Raw genomic sequence first — 17,208 nt, forward strand, 5'->3', positions numbered from 1 at the left:
TGGCAAAGATGATTTCTTTAGTGAGAGAGTGGGCTCTGGGTACCAAGTCGTCGTATGTGTTTTTTTATCAACGGTGAGTCATTTTTAATCCCTGTAGACTCTCATCTCTCTGTCATTAACTTTATTGACAATGAGACAGCTGGGTATGTTTGAAGCACTCGTCAGCAGTGCTATCATTTTACTTTTTTAATTCAATGGAATACAATACATAATTACAGATGGTGTAGGCATTGACTTTTCCTTCTTTTATGCTGGCGAAAAGTCTGAATTCACAGGTACGACCTAACCACAATAAAAAGTCTGTCCGTCCAAGTCAGGCACAGAGGGTCATTTGGTGGGAGAAAGGACGTGTCCTGTGATAGTGCCTTTGATTGCTTCTCTTGATTCATGGCCTTCCCTTCTTAGACTTTAGAGGCACCGTCTTAGCTAGTGTTGTAGCTTACCTTCTATGTGTTTCAAGGTTTTTAGTACCAAAGGTTACACATCATATGTATTTTTTGGCAGATTCACATCGGAGATACATACATTAAGGCCCATATTTAGGGAAAGTTAGCGCCACCTTAGCAACATTTATTTTGACGCTAAAGCGGCACTAACTTAACTCCATATTTATATTTTGACGCTAGACCCGTCAAGCGTCAAAATATTGGAGTTAGCGCTATTTATAGAAAGCGTCAACCCAACTTGCATCAGTGAGATACAAGGTAGGCGTTCCCTTTCTAAAAATGATGCTAGCCCCCAGTGCCATATTTAACTCCCAACACTGAAACGATGCACAAGTAGGAGGTGAACCTAAATAATGGCGCTAAGCCCGATTAGCATAATTATTTAACAACTGGTCAGACCAGGCATTAAAGTGCTGGTAGGTCCGTTTCCATGGGGAAAAACCATGGAATGATTATGTAGATGCCCACCCCAACCCCCAGCATCACCACCACCCACACCACAGGGACACTACTGGAGGGGGGAGCCCATCACAGGTAAGTGTATGTGTGTGGTGTGCCACTGGGTGCCCCTTGCATGGGGCTTCCTGCCTGGCATTGGGTATGTTGGGCTTACCCTATAGTCACTGGTACCCCCGGTGGGCATTGGAGTAGTGGTAATGACTCATGTCAATACTTAAACAGCAGTCATTTTTTTGGTTGCTTGTGCGTCAAAAAATGACACTAGGCTGACTAGCGACAGACATTTTGCCGCTAATCAGCCTACTGTCATTTTTGACCCACTAGCGCCATTTCCCCTAATGCCATCCGTCACTGGCTAGCATCTTTTTTTGAGACGGTAGCCATTCTTTAGCACCATTGTGCATCATATCTTAAATATGGTGCACGGATGGCATTAGATAATGGCGTTAGCTCACGTTAAGAAAAAAGGCGCAGAACTGCGCTAGTGCAGATGTGCATCATTTTTCTTAAATATAGGCCCTTAGTGTGTGTGACAGCTATGTAAATATTTATGGCCCCACACAATCCACATGGTCTGAAGAGTGTCCTTGGCTGAGTGGATTTTGCATGGTTTTCCCCAAAATACCAAAAGTGTACATGAGGCTTTCTCATGGTGATGTAGTCACAGTCCTTGATGATTTTTCAGATAAGTTCCTGTCAAAAGTTCAGTACAGGAGAGCGAAACAAGGCTCAAGAGATTCCATGTTCCATGAGCAATGCAGTAGAAAATCTGGCAGTTGAAGCCTCTAGGGAGGGTTGGAACCCAGAACATTTACCCCTGATTGGCCAAAGTTTGGTTCACATAATGAGGTGGATAGGCTCGGGATGGTCTGCCAATGTTTGTCCATTCGTTTTCACTGTTAATTGCTGTATTGGTATACTGCTCTACAACCACTGGCTACTAGTATTTCCCAGCCTGATGTCGGTAGATAATTCACACATATTAAAGACTGAATGCTCAAGAATTTTGTTTTAGTCAAGCATTCCTCTGGTACTCCACCTTGTCATTTCAATTCATGGTGAATGTGTGAATGCCATTAACCGGCCTTCGGGGGACATAGGGTCAGATTTACAAGGCCCTAGTGCCACTGGTCCGTCACTTTTTGCGACCCCCTGGTGGCGCTGAGCAGTGTGCCACATTTACAAGGTGGCGCTAAGAGACTTTTTGTGACTTAATGCCACCTTGTAAATATGGGCCCCTCCAACACAGTTTGCAGCGTCAGAGGGGAGTGCAATGAGTGTCACTGTGGGTGTTCCACTGCATCACCCATTGCTTTTGACACTGACCCAGATTTACAAGAATGCAGAAATCTGTGGCAGTGCCAAAAACTTGCAACGAGGAGGAATACTTTTATTCCTCATCTTTTTTGCTTTTTCCATGTGTGCTGTATTCTGCAGCACACATTGAAAGAGCAAAAGGCCATGAGTGATTGTTTATGTGGATGAAGGTGTCCCTTCCTGCACATAAACAATCATTCCAAAATGACGATTTGACACTTCTATGTGTGCTGCATTATGCAGCACACATAGAAGTGCCAAACTGCCATTGTAGATTGTTTACACATAAACAATCAATCCCCTCAACGCAGATCCCCCTTGCACTGTGGTGCAAGGATGCTTGCATTGGAAGCTAAATTTAGCGCTTGCGCAGGGGGAAACAAAGGGGTGTGCCATATTTGAGTAAATACAGGGCATCCCTATATTTTTTAAGTGACGCAGTGCAGTGCTGCACATTTTGACGTAGCACTGAGCTGCACCACTTTTTAGTAAATCTGGCCCATATGTTTATGGGTGGAGAAGGGAGCGGGAGTACTCAGGACCTTTGCATTTCAGTTGATCTAAAATGCCAATAGGAGAGTCCAGATTAAATTTGACTTCAGATTATAATTTGCTCACACATCCATGCATGGGGTACATTGGCCAAATCAAGGCTAGCCATAGGTTTTCGATCAAGCTCAATGTTTATGAATATAGAGATTAAGAAGTTTCACTTTGTCTTCCCAAGTATTGAGTTAGTGCCTTTTCTTTGGATGTAGCAAGTCACCAGGATACTGGAACCTTTTCAGTAGTATCTCAAGTCCTTAATATTCCAGATATACTACTGTTTTAGGATGTTGTTGGACCACAGTCTATTCTGAGTCTAAGATGGTGAGCCTGTAGATACAATGGTTAAGCCCAGATCCATGTTGTAACAATACCAAATGCAAACTGTGGCTGTTGGACCTGGCCCTTTTCGCAGGGTCATCCCCAAACGTTTTGCATTCCTCCTCCTGTTTTGTTGGCTCTAAGACTTTGGGCACTTTATCACTGCTGATTAGTGCTAAAGTGCATGTGCTTTCCCTTCGAAACTTGGTAAGATTGGCTTACACCTGACTGGCACATTTAATTTATCTGTAAGTCCCTTGTACAGTAGTTTCCCTTATACCCAAGGCCTGTAAATGAAATGCTACTTGTGGCCTGCAGCGCAGCTTTGTGTCACCCACAGAAGGAGCCTTTCAAACCTGTCTCAGGCCTCCCACTGCAGGGCCTGCATGCACAGTTTAATGCCACAGAGAATCTAAATTGTTTTGCCCTGCCTGGGACTCCACTTTTACTACATATAGGTTATCTCTAAGTTAAGCCCTATGTAGCCTTATGGGCAGGGTGCTGTGTAGGTGTAAGATAGGACATATGACTTCATGGTGTGGCATGAAATAGTAGTGACAAACAACCTATTTGGTTTCTCACTGCTGTGAGTGCTGCCTCTCATAGGGTTGCATTAGGAAATGCCCTTACAGATGTCTAGGTGGTATCGTCTGATCTATGAGGAGCAGCGTGGGCATGTTTAGTATGTTTGGAATGGTAGTGAGAAATGCTGCTTATTGGTGTAAGTGGGTCTTTTGTTACCATTGTAGAAATGCCACTTTTAGAAACTGGCCATTTCTCTGTGCTTATGACTTTTGTGCTTTGCAGCTTGACTCCAATTCACGTCTGGGGTAGATTGACAGCTGGGCTTTGTGCATACTTTCCAGACAGCCATCACACAGGAAGGGTGGATGCGTGATAAGATTACACCTGCATACTGAATGGTCTTCCTGGGCTAGGAGAGGGAGAGGCGGGACGACCTTACATTTGTACAGGCTGTGTCCTGACCTCATACAAAGGGCTTGTTTATCCCCTACTGATGTCTGGAGCCAGGGCTGGGGTTGAAAGGGGTGTTTTGCACGTCTGAAGGTCCGTTGAAGTGTCCCCTGAGATCAAAGAGAAAATGAGTATAAGTATAGGGGTTGTTCCCCATGTTGTGAGACACTGGGACACTGGATGGACTTGAAACTAGAAACTGCTGGAAGGGGACTCTTATGCTGCAAGGAAACACCATTTGGACTGCCCAGCTGATGTGATGAACTGTGACCTGCCAGCTCACCTAAGAGGATTTCCACTTTCTTGTCAGGGCCCTACTGAGCTGGCCTGCTGTTGTTCCCTGTGCTGTGCCCCTCAGGTGTCTCCAGGGGCTGGGTGGTGTGCCACCTTCCCCCCGTTGTTTATGGTTACTTGGTGCTTGGAGATCGCTGTGCTGTGTCTTGGAGAAGCCTGGTGCAGGGGGAGCACCTCAGTTCTGTTGACTGGTGCAGCGGTGCTGCCTGCGACATGAAAGGCAATTACCCTGTAGCGCGGACAAAGAACATCTCCAGTTATGCCCTCAGGGTATAAGCAGGCACCAACCTTTGTATATTCACTGCCGCGGGCCTATGAACCCGCCAGCATGGCGAAGCTAGCTCCTCTCAGTCCCTGGGGTGATGGCACTGTGATGGAAGGAGTTCAAACACCTTTTGGGTGCAGGTGTGTAGACGGCGGAGTGGGAGCCCCGACCTCCCCCCACATGTGCTTTCCGTCACCTGAGCCGATAAGGGAGCCCAAACTGAGCCTGTTGCAGTGCAGTAGCAGGATCTCTGGCTTCATTGTCGGCCATGGCTGCAGAGGAAGAGGATGGACATATTCCCTCTAAGAGAGGAGCAGTGGTTGGTTGAAGGGGAGCGTCCCCCCCCACAGCGGGGTAATCCAGAGTGGGTTCTCCCTTTTCAGTCTTTACAGTGTTTGCCCTCCCATATCCCAGCTCCATACATGTGCTTGTGGGCACTTTCCTTTTTTAGACTTCACAGGATTGGGCAGAGACCACAACGGAGGACCCATTCCCGTGGGAGGAGAAGTTCCATAGCTGGGGTAATAGGAGCGCAGCAGCTCCTCTGATGGACATAATGATGCAGTTCCTACAGTATACCTGGCATAGGAAGTGCAGACTCACTGTAATCTTCACATAAAAAGGTAGTGTGGGAGATCTGGTCCGGGAACGTATTTAACTCCATGTTTTTTTTCCTCACTGTTTCTGCACTGTTTTATAACCTGATTCATGCCATAGGTCATGCTTGCCATATGGGGGGTGGAGGGGGAGGAGGGGTACATATTTCAGGACTCGCGGTGGAGACATTGGGGTGGATATGTGATGTTTTAAGACATGGGTAAGAACGAAGCCTTTCTCCACTAATACTCCTGCATATTGGGGCATGATTCTAGGATGATAGTTCATGTGACATGCATCAGGGAAGGTGTGTTTTATGACATATGCAATCAGGCAATGTCCCTTGCTATGTGCGTTCCTAATGATGAAGTTCTGAGAACATCTAGCTTAGCAGAGTATTGCTGATTTCTGTCGTTCTGGTCTATGATGTTTGATGTTTATGCAATATAGTCTATTTTTATATAGCTTGTTGTGAAGTCTCGTTTTGTGGTGTATTTATTGTGTCATGGGGTTGTGTGTGTTGTGCAAACTCTTTACACATTGCCTCTATGATAAGCCTGACTGTATGTGCCAAGCTACCAAAGGGGTGAGCAGGGGTTATCTTGGATGTGTAAATCCCTTGCCCCGACAAGAGTGGTCATTCCTGCCTGGCTTAGTTGCCTACCACAGCCAACCCGGAACCCCATTTCTAACAGTGGCTATGTAACAAACGTTTTGTCCCCTGATGCTGGGTAACCAAGGGTACATACTCTGGGTACTAGTCTATTAGAAAATTAGTGGTCACGCATACTTTAACTTGATAATATTTGTACTCAACTCCTATTCCCTCCAAATGTTTATTTTGTACTGATATCAATAACAGGGCCCCCTATAGCTCAATCAACTAGACACCAAAACTTGTGAAGTGGCTCACTGCACCCTTATAATATCACCACAGACTTAGGTGGTATGAATGCCTGCTATTTTAGTATTGCTCCTTACATTTGTACTATTGTAGTGTTTAAAGTTGTACCTGGTTCACCAAAGTTCTTCTTGGTGTTATGTGCATCATTATTGTACAATCCTTTCTCCCTTAAAAGCACCACCTACTAATTTACAAAGATATAACTGTGCTTGGCATTGTATTGTTTCAGTTTAAAACTTGTGACATACAATAAAATAACATTAGTTTTTATGGAAATGCTGCTAGCCCCTAGGCTATTTCCCATTATCAGCCTGTGGATGACACCACCAGCTAGGGTAAGAAACTAGTTCAAAAGCACTTTAATGCTCGTGTTTGTATGTGTGTATCATACAATGCAAACACTCAGGGGCATATTTATACTCCGTTTGCGCCGAATTTGCGTCGTTTTTTTCGACGCAAATTCTACGCAAAACTAACTCCATATTTATACTTTGGCGTTAGACGCGTCTAGCGCCAAAGTTCATGGAGTTAGTGTCATTTTTTTGCTTGAACACCTTCCTTGCGTTAATGATATGCAAGGTAGGCGTTCCCGTCTTAAAAAATGACTCCGATGCATATGCGTCGTATTTATACTCCCAGGCAAAAATGACGCCCGGGAGTGGGCGGGTCTAAAAAACCTGCATTAGCGCCGGATTTTAGTGCCTGGGTCAGGGCAGGCGTTAAGGGACCTGTGGGCTCAGAATGAGCCCAGAGGTGCCCTCCCCTGCCTCCAGGGACACCCCCTGCCACCCTTGCCCACCCCAGGAGGACACCCAAGGATGGAGGGACCCACCCCAGGGACATTAAGGTAAGTTCAGGTAAGTATTTTTTTAAAAATTTTTTTGTGGCATAGGGGGGCCTGATTTGTGGCCCCCTACATGCCACTATGTCCAATGACCATGCCCAGGGGACAGAAGTCCCCTAGGCATGGCCATTGGGCAAGGGGGCATGCCTCCTGTCTTTGCTAAGACAGGAGTCATTTCAATGGGGGTTGGGCGTTGTAAAAAAATGGCGCAAATCGGGTTGAGGTGATTTTTTTGCCTCAGCCTGACTTGCACCATTTGTGGACGCCCATACGCCATTTTCCCCCTACGTCGGCGCTGCCTGGTGTACGTCGTTTTTTTTAACGCACACCAGACAGCACCGGCGGCTAACGCCGGCTAACGTCATTGAATAAATACGGCGCCCGCATGGCGCTTCAGAATAGCGTTAGCCGGCGATAAATATTTTGCCGCAAAACTGCGTTAGCGCAGTTTTGCGTCAAAAAGTATAAATATGGCCCTCAGTTCTGCACATAATCATGTTCTATTCAGTTCATCAATAAAGAATCCAATTTGTTTCCTGGCCTGTGGTAGAGCAGAGAAGGGAGGATGTTAACAGTTTAAAAAGTCACAATAACAGTAATTAAATTATTTTCGTACATCATGACTCTCACAATGTGTGTAGATTTTACTGTACTTGAGAAAGGCACAAAGAGCATGTCAGCACTGGGCAACTTAGGTCTTGGTACACAGGTTGTGGCCTCAGGGACATAGTGATAGCAGAACTAATATGTGGCAGCCTATGTAGCTGAGTGACATATTTCTTGGTCAATGCATGTCTAGAGAATTTCACTGATGCCACCTTACCACTGGTGGAATATGCCTGAATGTCGTATGGAGGTTGAGCCGTGTGTAGAGAGAAACAATGTGTTATGTGTGACATTTTCTGCTTAGTAAAGGCCTTGGAAGCTGCTTGACTGTCCAGATTAACCCCAAAAGGTTACCAAAAGCATTAACATAATTTGTTTAAGTGCATTTTACCAAATAATCTCTGCTAGTCAGGATAGCTGAGGGGAGCAAATGGCCCGTTTTTGATGTAGGATAAGGCTGTAGAATTATTTGTATGTGCCATCATTACCCTTGAATGCTGCACTGACAGGAAGATCTTGAATTTAAAGAAGACTGTATTTGGCGCCAACATTTCTGTTTGCAGGGATTTAGTTGGCTTGTTCCATGAGTATTGAGTCAAATCCACATGCTGAATCTTTTCGGGTAGAATGAAAGTGATTTGGAACTGTTGTTTGAGAATCCAAGCTTGAAAAGGAACCTGTGCCCCTGCTCACGTACCCTCCCACTGGGAATGTTGACGGTGAAGTCACGGAAGGGCCACAAAGTAATATAGACACTGTTCCACACCCACAGTAGCATACGTAAATATACTAATGATCCTTCCCCCCCAAATTTCAATAGGTTCCAATGGCACAATAACAAGGAGGGAGGGGGAAGAATGTTTAGGGGTTTGTTTTTCATGCTACTTGCCAAAGAAGATGCTTGCTCCTCTTGTGAGTTTACTGAACAATATGTGTGTAGTACGTGAAAATGTATAATACTCCTGTCATGATATTTGCTGAAAAATCAATACAGATAATATGACAAAATAAATAAATAAATAAATACAAAAAAACCTGTGCCCCGATGAGGCAGTTTACTAGGTATGAATAATAGTGAACCTTATGCTGTCAAAAAAGTGGCTAAGATCTTGGTAAGGACCAGAGAGGCTGAGCTGAGACCAAATGTCAGTGTCCTCTACTGGTAGTGATGGTTTTACATCATAAACAGAAGAGAGCCTAAAGTTATTTCCAGGGTAGACAGATGGATGATTTTATCTACGAGATTCAAAGAGATGTACCAGTTATTTCTCTGGTCAGCTGATATCACCTGGGCTCCTAAAAGGATGAGCCTCTCTATCTCCTGAAAAAGTAGTTTATCAGATGCTGAGTTAGGCAGATGCAGTCTAAATGACAGGCTTCATAGCAGCTATAAAGCACAGCCATTCTTTGCCGCTGAGAGGACCCATGCCTCTTTGGTTTTGTGGGTCCAGTGGTGGTACTGAAGAGGAAAATGGTTCCTAAGATGGTGCTGAAGAAGGACGCAGATTCAGGGAGAATTCACTGGGCCTTGTTGGCCTCATCTGAGGCAGAATTCACATGCTTATTCTTGTTACTGAAGCCTCTCATCTTCAGCTACCTGCTCCCCTGGAAAGATGAGCTTCTTGCCAGGATAAAATGACTCTTCAGTCTTGATAATCTGGAAGGTCTTCAAAGACTGAAAAAGAGAGGCATGTCTAGACCATAGTTTATATGGCAAACTTGCTTTCATAGAAGACCTCATCTGTCCAGATTTCTTGTCATCAAAGAGGAAACCTATGACTTATTCCTGGGCTTTTATCCTCCATTCCAAGAATGTCAGCTAAAAATGCAGACATGTGACGAAAACTGAGTTATGGCTCTTGGCACTGTGCCAAAGTAGGAATGCTATATCCTCCTGAGGACTTGGGAAAGCCATGCCTCGACAGGAGCAGGGGTCTTCTTGCCATTCCAATATAGCACCCAGACAGATGTTCCTCAGCCTTTTTTGCAGGTTGAGCTTTGCTTTCTAACTGGGCGTAGCTGGTGAAACTCTTGGCAGTAATTCAGCCCTTCCATGAAAGTACTAGCAGACAGGTAAGTCTATTTACTTTGAAACGCCACACACTGGACCTCCTAGTCAATGTGTGAAGACATTGTTTTACCCTTCAAGAAGGCTACCAAAGCTACAATTCGGAAAATATGACCAAAGGAGCTACACCAAGAGCATTTTTTCGCAATGGCGGAGATGGTAGAGTCTTCACCAGTGGAGAAAATGAAAATCCCCTCAGCACTAAATTGGGTAATAGGCAGCTGTTCAGGACACCCAGAAATCTTTGTAAGCATATCATCTTATTGACCACCTTTACATGAGATCCCAAGTGTCTTTATCCATTTATAATTGGAGATATGATTACCCTTTGCATGATGGAGTACTCATCCTGTTAAAAGTCAGTAACCCAGGTTTATGCTCAGGCGCTATATGGTTAGTATGCCCCTGCTCCCTCCCTTTTAGAGACATTGCACTGTGCTGTGTTATTTAAATAGGATTAAAATATGAACGTACACTCTAACAGTGCTTTACTGATATAAATCTTAAGTAAAACACGATATATAGCAACAAATTTCTCATGAAAACTGCTTTTCAAAGCTTGCTGGTTGATTTCATGAATTAGTACTATTCTACATTTTCAACAGTACCTACAATTTGATTAACGTTGTGTTGTGTTTAACCCACAAATTGATCCGGGGGGACACCTTCACAAATATTTGTGATGGAAAATGTTTGTATAAAGCAAGAAATATTCTTCTGCAAGAACCTACCAAAATCCATGCATGTAACCAGAACAACAGTTTTCCAAGCAAGCAGAATATTAATTGCTCATATTGTTACAATGTCATTATGAAGAGAGCGGAAAACCTATGATTTACAATCAAAGCATAAAGAAATCCATGAAAGCTTGATGATGTCACACCTTTATGTCCATGTCCTGTAACTTGCCTTATTTGTAACACACTTATACCAAGTTGAGAGCTCCTCCAGTCAAGAGAGGTGTAATACTTTCCTAGCTAAATATAAGAGTTCAGGCCAAACCCCTAGGAATTTTCTAGAAGAACCGATAAAGAAGTTAATAAAACAAAGGTCAGTGTGAAAGAAATGTCACATAGCAGCTGACCAGAACAATGACTACTTGTGCTCTGTAGACCTCCTTCAGAATACCTACATCCATCTACCTACCCTCCAGGAAATAGGAGGTAGTTCCAGTTTATGGTGGGACACCAACACTACTAGCGTGCAGCATTTGCATTCAATGCCAGTTCTGCCTCTCACAATATCTTGGCCCTAGGGGACACTATTTTTAACAGAAGTTACTCTGGTACTCCTGTAAAATCCAAACTTGTTATGGATCAGAATGAAGTACACCTACTGTCTGTTCAAGAAAACATGAGTATATGTTCATGTATGAGTCAGCGTATGCAAATGTATCCCTGGTCACTGTGGAGCACACACATACCACCTACATCAAGACACAATGGGTCCGTGCCCATTCTTGCCGGCTCCTGAAGCTGAAGGCATAGTGAAAATTAGTGTGATAGGTAACTGCTTCTTTTTTAAGCACATATTCAGAGTAACTCAACACATAGTGATTCTTGGTACACTCCAATGGTGCTGGACCTTCGTAGTGAGGGTAGCAATTTCTAGCTGCCTCTTTTATAAATACATGCCATCATGGGCACCCACCGAATTTGTACAGACATATTGGATATATGCACAGTATGTTGGACACTTACAACAAGAGTGCTTGTGTAGGGTGATAAGCTCCTACAACTTGTTCAATGACACAGGATGTGTTGGCACAGTGGAATAGCCACATAGTGCCTTTGTCTCACCTGTTCCTCTAGCTGCTGCCTCAACTTCTTGACTTTGCTCTGCTTATAGTAATCCATTATCATCATAGCAGCATAGATCTTCCCAACCGTCAGGTCTGACGCTGTGGATGGAAAGAGGGAAGGTTAATGCAGCGCTAAGGTAAAGGTGTCTGCCTTACACAACTATCAAACAAGGAATGCACCTTAACCGGAAACACTTCTACCTCTTGCAAAAAAATAGCACCTCATAACTGTGGAAATATGAATGCAGGTCAAGTATGTCCCAATTTATGACAACAATCAGAATTATAGCTTTTTGTTACAGAGCAATCAATTGTATACTGGATTATTTCTCAGTACTCAAATAAACTCCAAGATATCCTTGAATACACAGATAAAGCTAGAACACATGCCACTAACACACATAGGGGGTCATTCCGACCCTGGCAGTAAAATCCGCAAGGGCCGGGGACCGCGGATGCACCGCCAACAGGCTGGCAGTGCATCCCTGGGCATTCTGACCGCGGCGGTACAGCCGCGGTCAGAAACGGGCAACCGGCGGTGTACCGCCGGTTCCCCGCTGCCCTGGGGAATCCTCCACAGCGGCGCAGCTTGCTGCGCCGCCATGGGGATTCCGACCCCCTTACCGCCATCCTGTTCCTGGCGGTTTTGGCCGCCAGGAACAGGATGGCGGTAAGGGGTGTCGTGGGGCCCCTGATTTTCATAGCTATCATCCAGTGCCATATGGTTTCAGTATCTCTGGACAATATCCTTGACCTTATAATGATTTTTTGTTCAAGTAATCCTTCATGATGGGTTCTCCTGTGTTCATGGCTAACAACATTAAAATATTATTTCGGAGCCAGAGGGACTGCTTTGAGTTCTAGGGTGTTTCTGTGATGCATCACATTCTTCTGGGACCTGAAGTCTGGAATTTTCAGATTTCCACAAGGTCCCCCTATTCTATAATTGGGGCATCTATAATTGCTGGAATTAAATTATTTTCATCAAATTGTGAAACTTTGTCCACCATCAGGACTGCAGTGTTACCTCAACAGCTACAATATTTCTTCCCAGTTACCTAAGTTCTGACTCCATTGTGCCCTCATACAGTTTTAACAGTTATCCCATGAGCAGTCTTGCACTTGAACCCACCGGCGGCTCCTCTGCTATGGTGTAGGAGCATTGCCTCCCTGCCAGCAGCAGCCTCTGCAAACCTTTAACAACAAAACAATAAGAAACTATGTTTATCATTGTTTTGTTGTTAAGGGGCGGGGCATTGGGGATGACGTGCACTCCCCCTCAGTGTGCATGTATATTTGGCCGGCCACTGTGCTCTCTCCAGCCTGGCTCTGTGTTACCGGGCTGGAGAGAGTAGGCACTGGCTCCCATCTGCCTGGGAGAGCCCAGGCTGGACGCCCTGGCCAATCCTACCGCTACTCTGAGCAACGTCAGGATTGGCCATAGGGCAGGCTGGGAGCCTGTGCCTCCTGTGACCAGGAAGAAGGAACGGAGGCGAGGAAGCGAGGCAGGTAAGTCTTCATTTAATGCTTATTACCCCTGCATGCTGCCCCACCCCTTCACCTTGCTGCGAGCCACAACTGCTTAGAACTAAACTATCAGTACGCATGATGACATGGAACACAGGATGGGCAAAATCTGCATTGTAGTGGGGCAGTATTTTTTTAACAGAAGGTGGGCACTTCTGCTGGACAGTTTATAGGGGGTTATTACAACTTTGGAGGAGGTGTTAATCCGTCCCAAAAGTGACGGTAAAGTAACGGATATACCACCAGCCGTATTACGAGTTCCATAGGATATAATGGACTCGTAATACGGCTGGTGGTATATCCGTCACTTTACCATCACTTTTGGGACGGATTAACACCTCCTCCAAAGTTGTAATAACCCTCATAGTCTGTGGTCTGTAAAATACACTTCTGATTGCTTGGAATTGAAGAAGACTCCCAAACACTGTGGGGGTCCTTCTGAACCCGGCCGGCGGCAGAAGCCGCCGGCCAGGCTGGAACCGCCAGAATACCGCTGCGCGGTCAAAAGACCACCGCAGGTATTCTGGGTTTCCCGCTGGGCTGGCGGGTGACCGCCAGAAGGCCGCCCGCCAGCCCAGCGGGAAACACCCTTCCATGAGGATGCCGGCTCCGAATGGAGCCGGCGGAGTGGAAGGGGTGCGACGGGTGCAGTTGCACCCGTCGCGATTTTCAGGGGCCCCACGACACCCCATACCGCCATCCTGTGCCTGGCGGCCAAAACCGCCAGGAACAGGATGGCGGTATGGGGGTCGGAATCCCCATGGTGGCGCAGCAAGCTGCGCCGCCATGGAGGATTCCCCAGGGCAGCGGAAAACCGGCGGTACACCGCCGGTTTTCCGTTTCTGACCGCGGCTGTACCGCCACGGTCAGAATGCCCAAGGGAGCAGCCCCAGCCTGTTGGCGGTGCTCCCGCGGTCGTTGGCCCTGGCGGATTTTACCGCCAGGGTCAGAATGACCCCCTGTATCTGTTGAGTTGCTACTGCTTTGGATATTTTGGAATTAACATGCTGACTTATTTAGTTCATTTTCTGCATTGTTTATTAAAATGGCTATACCACTGTCCTGAGCTAGGGAACATGGTTGGGGTATTTTATGGCAGATATCTTGAATTGAGAAGGGTCATTTTGCACTGAAAGTTTAAAAAACTGGCCTGTGCTTTTTAGCAACTGGCACATGAACGTATGCATCTTGCTATTGAGATACTGAGCATGTCTTCTCTTTTTGATACATTTGCAGAAATATTTTATGCATTGTTAGCATCCTGAATCTCTTTGTTTACCCACTTGTTTGTTAATCTTAGATCCAAGCTAGATTTGTGTTCCTGTTTCACATCTTGTTACTTGATTAAAAAGTGCCTCAACATATATTATTTCTTCTATGTACACAGGATTCTCTCTAATGCTCTTTCATTCTGAGATCCTTTAGAATTTGATGGTTGCATTTGGGTAGTGGTACCACAGCCAGTGAAGGGCAGAGCTTCACAGAATGTCAATTTTTCACAATAAAGAGCCCACAGTTTTCTCTTCTGTTGCATTGTCATTCTTCTTACTGTAGAACAATATGCCCCCACTTCCGGAATGGATAACAGGAATGGAGTGTGGAGTCATTGATGGTGATCATGTGGAGCCTTACTTGTTGTTAATGAGGGGTTGATGTCCCTTTCCTCTTGAAGAACATCTTTGACAATACTGAGATCTCAGTTGATGTCCCTGAGACTGATGATTATGCTATTGCTTGGACTGGTATGACTGCTGATAAATGCCTGCAATCTACACGCATTTAATGTGAACAGCGGAAGTATTTCAGCTTCCTTCAATCTTCTGCTTTGGTTGTGTGAGCTTCCAATTTCTTTTTGTTCATTTCATACTTTGCACGTGGTCTAAGCAGCAATGCACATGAAGATGATGAAGTAGAATGTTCTTGCTGAACATCTGATCTAACACTGGTAAGTCTGAGAGAAAGATACCTTGCTGATCTACTCATGCATAACCTATGACAGTAAACATTGACCTAACCAGTGTTGATTTTTGCGACCAGAAATATGTACTAAAAGGTTCCAATCTGATGTACTTCATGAATATTAATAATGTAGGTCACATATTGCAACTTACTCTGATTGGGTATGGCTTGCTGCGCTCAGCAGACCACCAAGCCTGTGATCATATTAAAATAAAAGTAGGAATATGTTAATTACCCCTAACCATCTGTTCATTGCATGCAAAGCTGTAGCTTCACATGCTTTGCATTCTCCTGCCATCTAGTGTTGGGTCCGGATGTGTGCAAGTTGTTGTTCTTTGAAAAAGTCTTTTGAGTCATGAGGTAGAGTGACTCCTGCTCTCTGTGATAAAGCGCACGCCATTGACTCCATTGTTAGATGGTTTTCCCGCAGGAGGTGAGAATGGAGTGTAGAGTAAGTGTACCTAATGAGATGTCCATGTGACTATAAAGTAAAATGCAACAGCCACAGGTGTCCGAGGAGAGGGTGGGGCATGTAAATCTAGAGCACTACATGCCACAAACAGATGCTTACAGGGTAACATGTTCTGTTCGAGGCATGTGTGGCTGTAGATACACATGCTTTGCATAGCCTATAAATCAATCCCCCTTATAAGCTTTGGCTAACCTGTGGGTGTTGCAGTTGTCTGGAAAAGGTCATGTAGCACCACCTGACCTACAGTGGCTTGTTGGTGTGCAAGAGCATCCACCAAATAATGTTTAGTGAAGGTGTATGGTGTGGACCATGTAGCTGCTTTGCATATGTCAGTTACTGGAATCCTTCCTAGGAAAGAAATGGGTGCCCCTTTATTCCTAGTTGAGTGTGCTCTAGGAGGTGTAGGTAGAGTTCTTTGCCTTTAGCATAACATGTTTGAATGCACTTAACTATCCATCTGGCTACGCCTGATTTATATAGAGGCTTTCCTTTCTGGGGAAGGGAAAAAGCAACAAATAGTTGTTTCATTTTCCTGAAAGTTTTAGTTCTATCAGGGTAGAACATGAGGGTCCTTTTAAAATCTAGCATAAGGAGAGCTCTCTCTGCAACTGAATCTGGTTGTGGGAAAAAACAGTAACTCAATTGATTGGCTGAGGTGAGAATGAAAGACAACTTTAGGCAGCAATTTGGGGTTGGAGCGTAAAACCACTGTGTTTCTAAGGAGAGGGAAGAAAGGTTCTTCCAAGGATAAAGCCTGGAGCTCACTAACATGCCTCAATGAGGTAATAGCAATTCAAAATACTACCTTCCAAGAGTGTTACTGAAGAGGGCATGTATACAGGGGCTCAAATGGAGGACCTATAAGTCACGTAAAAAGAATGTTGAGGTTCCATGAGGGTACAATTGGGACCATGGTATAAAAACTTTTGATCCACTCCATGAAGGCTTTAATGATTGGTATTATAAATAAAAAGATGTGTTGTCTAGTCTGTAGATGCGCAGCCATTGCAGAGACATGTAATCTCAAAGAAGTAAACGCTAGTCCAGATTTTTGTAAATGAAGCAAATAGCAGACAATGGGCCTGATTACAACTTTGGCAGAGGGGGTTAATCCGTCCCAAATGTGACGGAAATCCCGCCCGCCGTATTGCGAGCCCATTATATCCTATGGAACTCGTAATATGGTGGGCGTAATCAGGCCCAATGTTTTGTACATTGGCTTTGAACGTATCAGTATGTTTTGAATGACAGCAACAGACAAGTGTAGGAAGTTGGCTCTGTATATACTATCTCAAAGTAAGAGATAGTGTGCACAGAGTCCAAGGATTCCCCTTAGAGGTAAGATAGTGGCAAACTTAGATAATTCTAATGCGCTATTTTGTGGTAGTGTGGTCAAGCAGTACGCTTATCAGAGGGTAGTGTTAAGCATTTGTTGCACACACACAGGCAATAAATGAGGAACACACACTCAAAGACTTAACTCCAGGCCGATAGTTTTGATAGATAAAAATATATTTTCTTAATTTATTTTAGAACCACAAGATTCAAGATTTGTAGTAAAAACATCAAATGCAAGGTACTCCACACAGGTAAGTTAGGAACTTTGAATTAGAGCAGTACCATACACAGTTTTAGTTAAAATAGCAATAAGCTATTTTAAAAGTGAACACAGTGCAAAAATCAACAGTTCCTGGGGGAGGTAAGTAATGGTTAGTTTTTTAGGTAAGTAAGGCACTTACAAGTTCAAGTTCCTGGGCACAGGCAGTCCACCGTTGGGCGTTCAGGGCAAAGTCACCACACCAGCAGC

General features: G+C 44.7%; 1 protein-coding gene across 1 annotated transcript in view; it reads right to left on the reverse strand.

The window, feature by feature from the left end:
* CACNA1E (calcium voltage-gated channel subunit alpha1 E) overlaps positions 1–17,208 on the reverse strand; it is a 1,379,194-nt gene that overhangs the window by 125,291 nt on the left and 1,236,695 nt on the right. Inside the window, exon 42 of the mRNA XM_069233198.1 lies at positions 11,442–11,542. Within this exon, the coding sequence (XP_069089299.1) occupies positions 11,442–11,542 (101 nt within the window). The remainder of the gene's footprint in view (positions 1–11,441; positions 11,543–17,208) is intronic.

This window comes from Pleurodeles waltl, chromosome 4_2 (assembly GCF_031143425.1).
Source record: "Pleurodeles waltl isolate 20211129_DDA chromosome 4_2, aPleWal1.hap1.20221129, whole genome shotgun sequence".
In the NCBI taxonomy this organism is placed as follows: Eukaryota; Metazoa; Chordata; class Amphibia; order Caudata; family Salamandridae; genus Pleurodeles; species Pleurodeles waltl.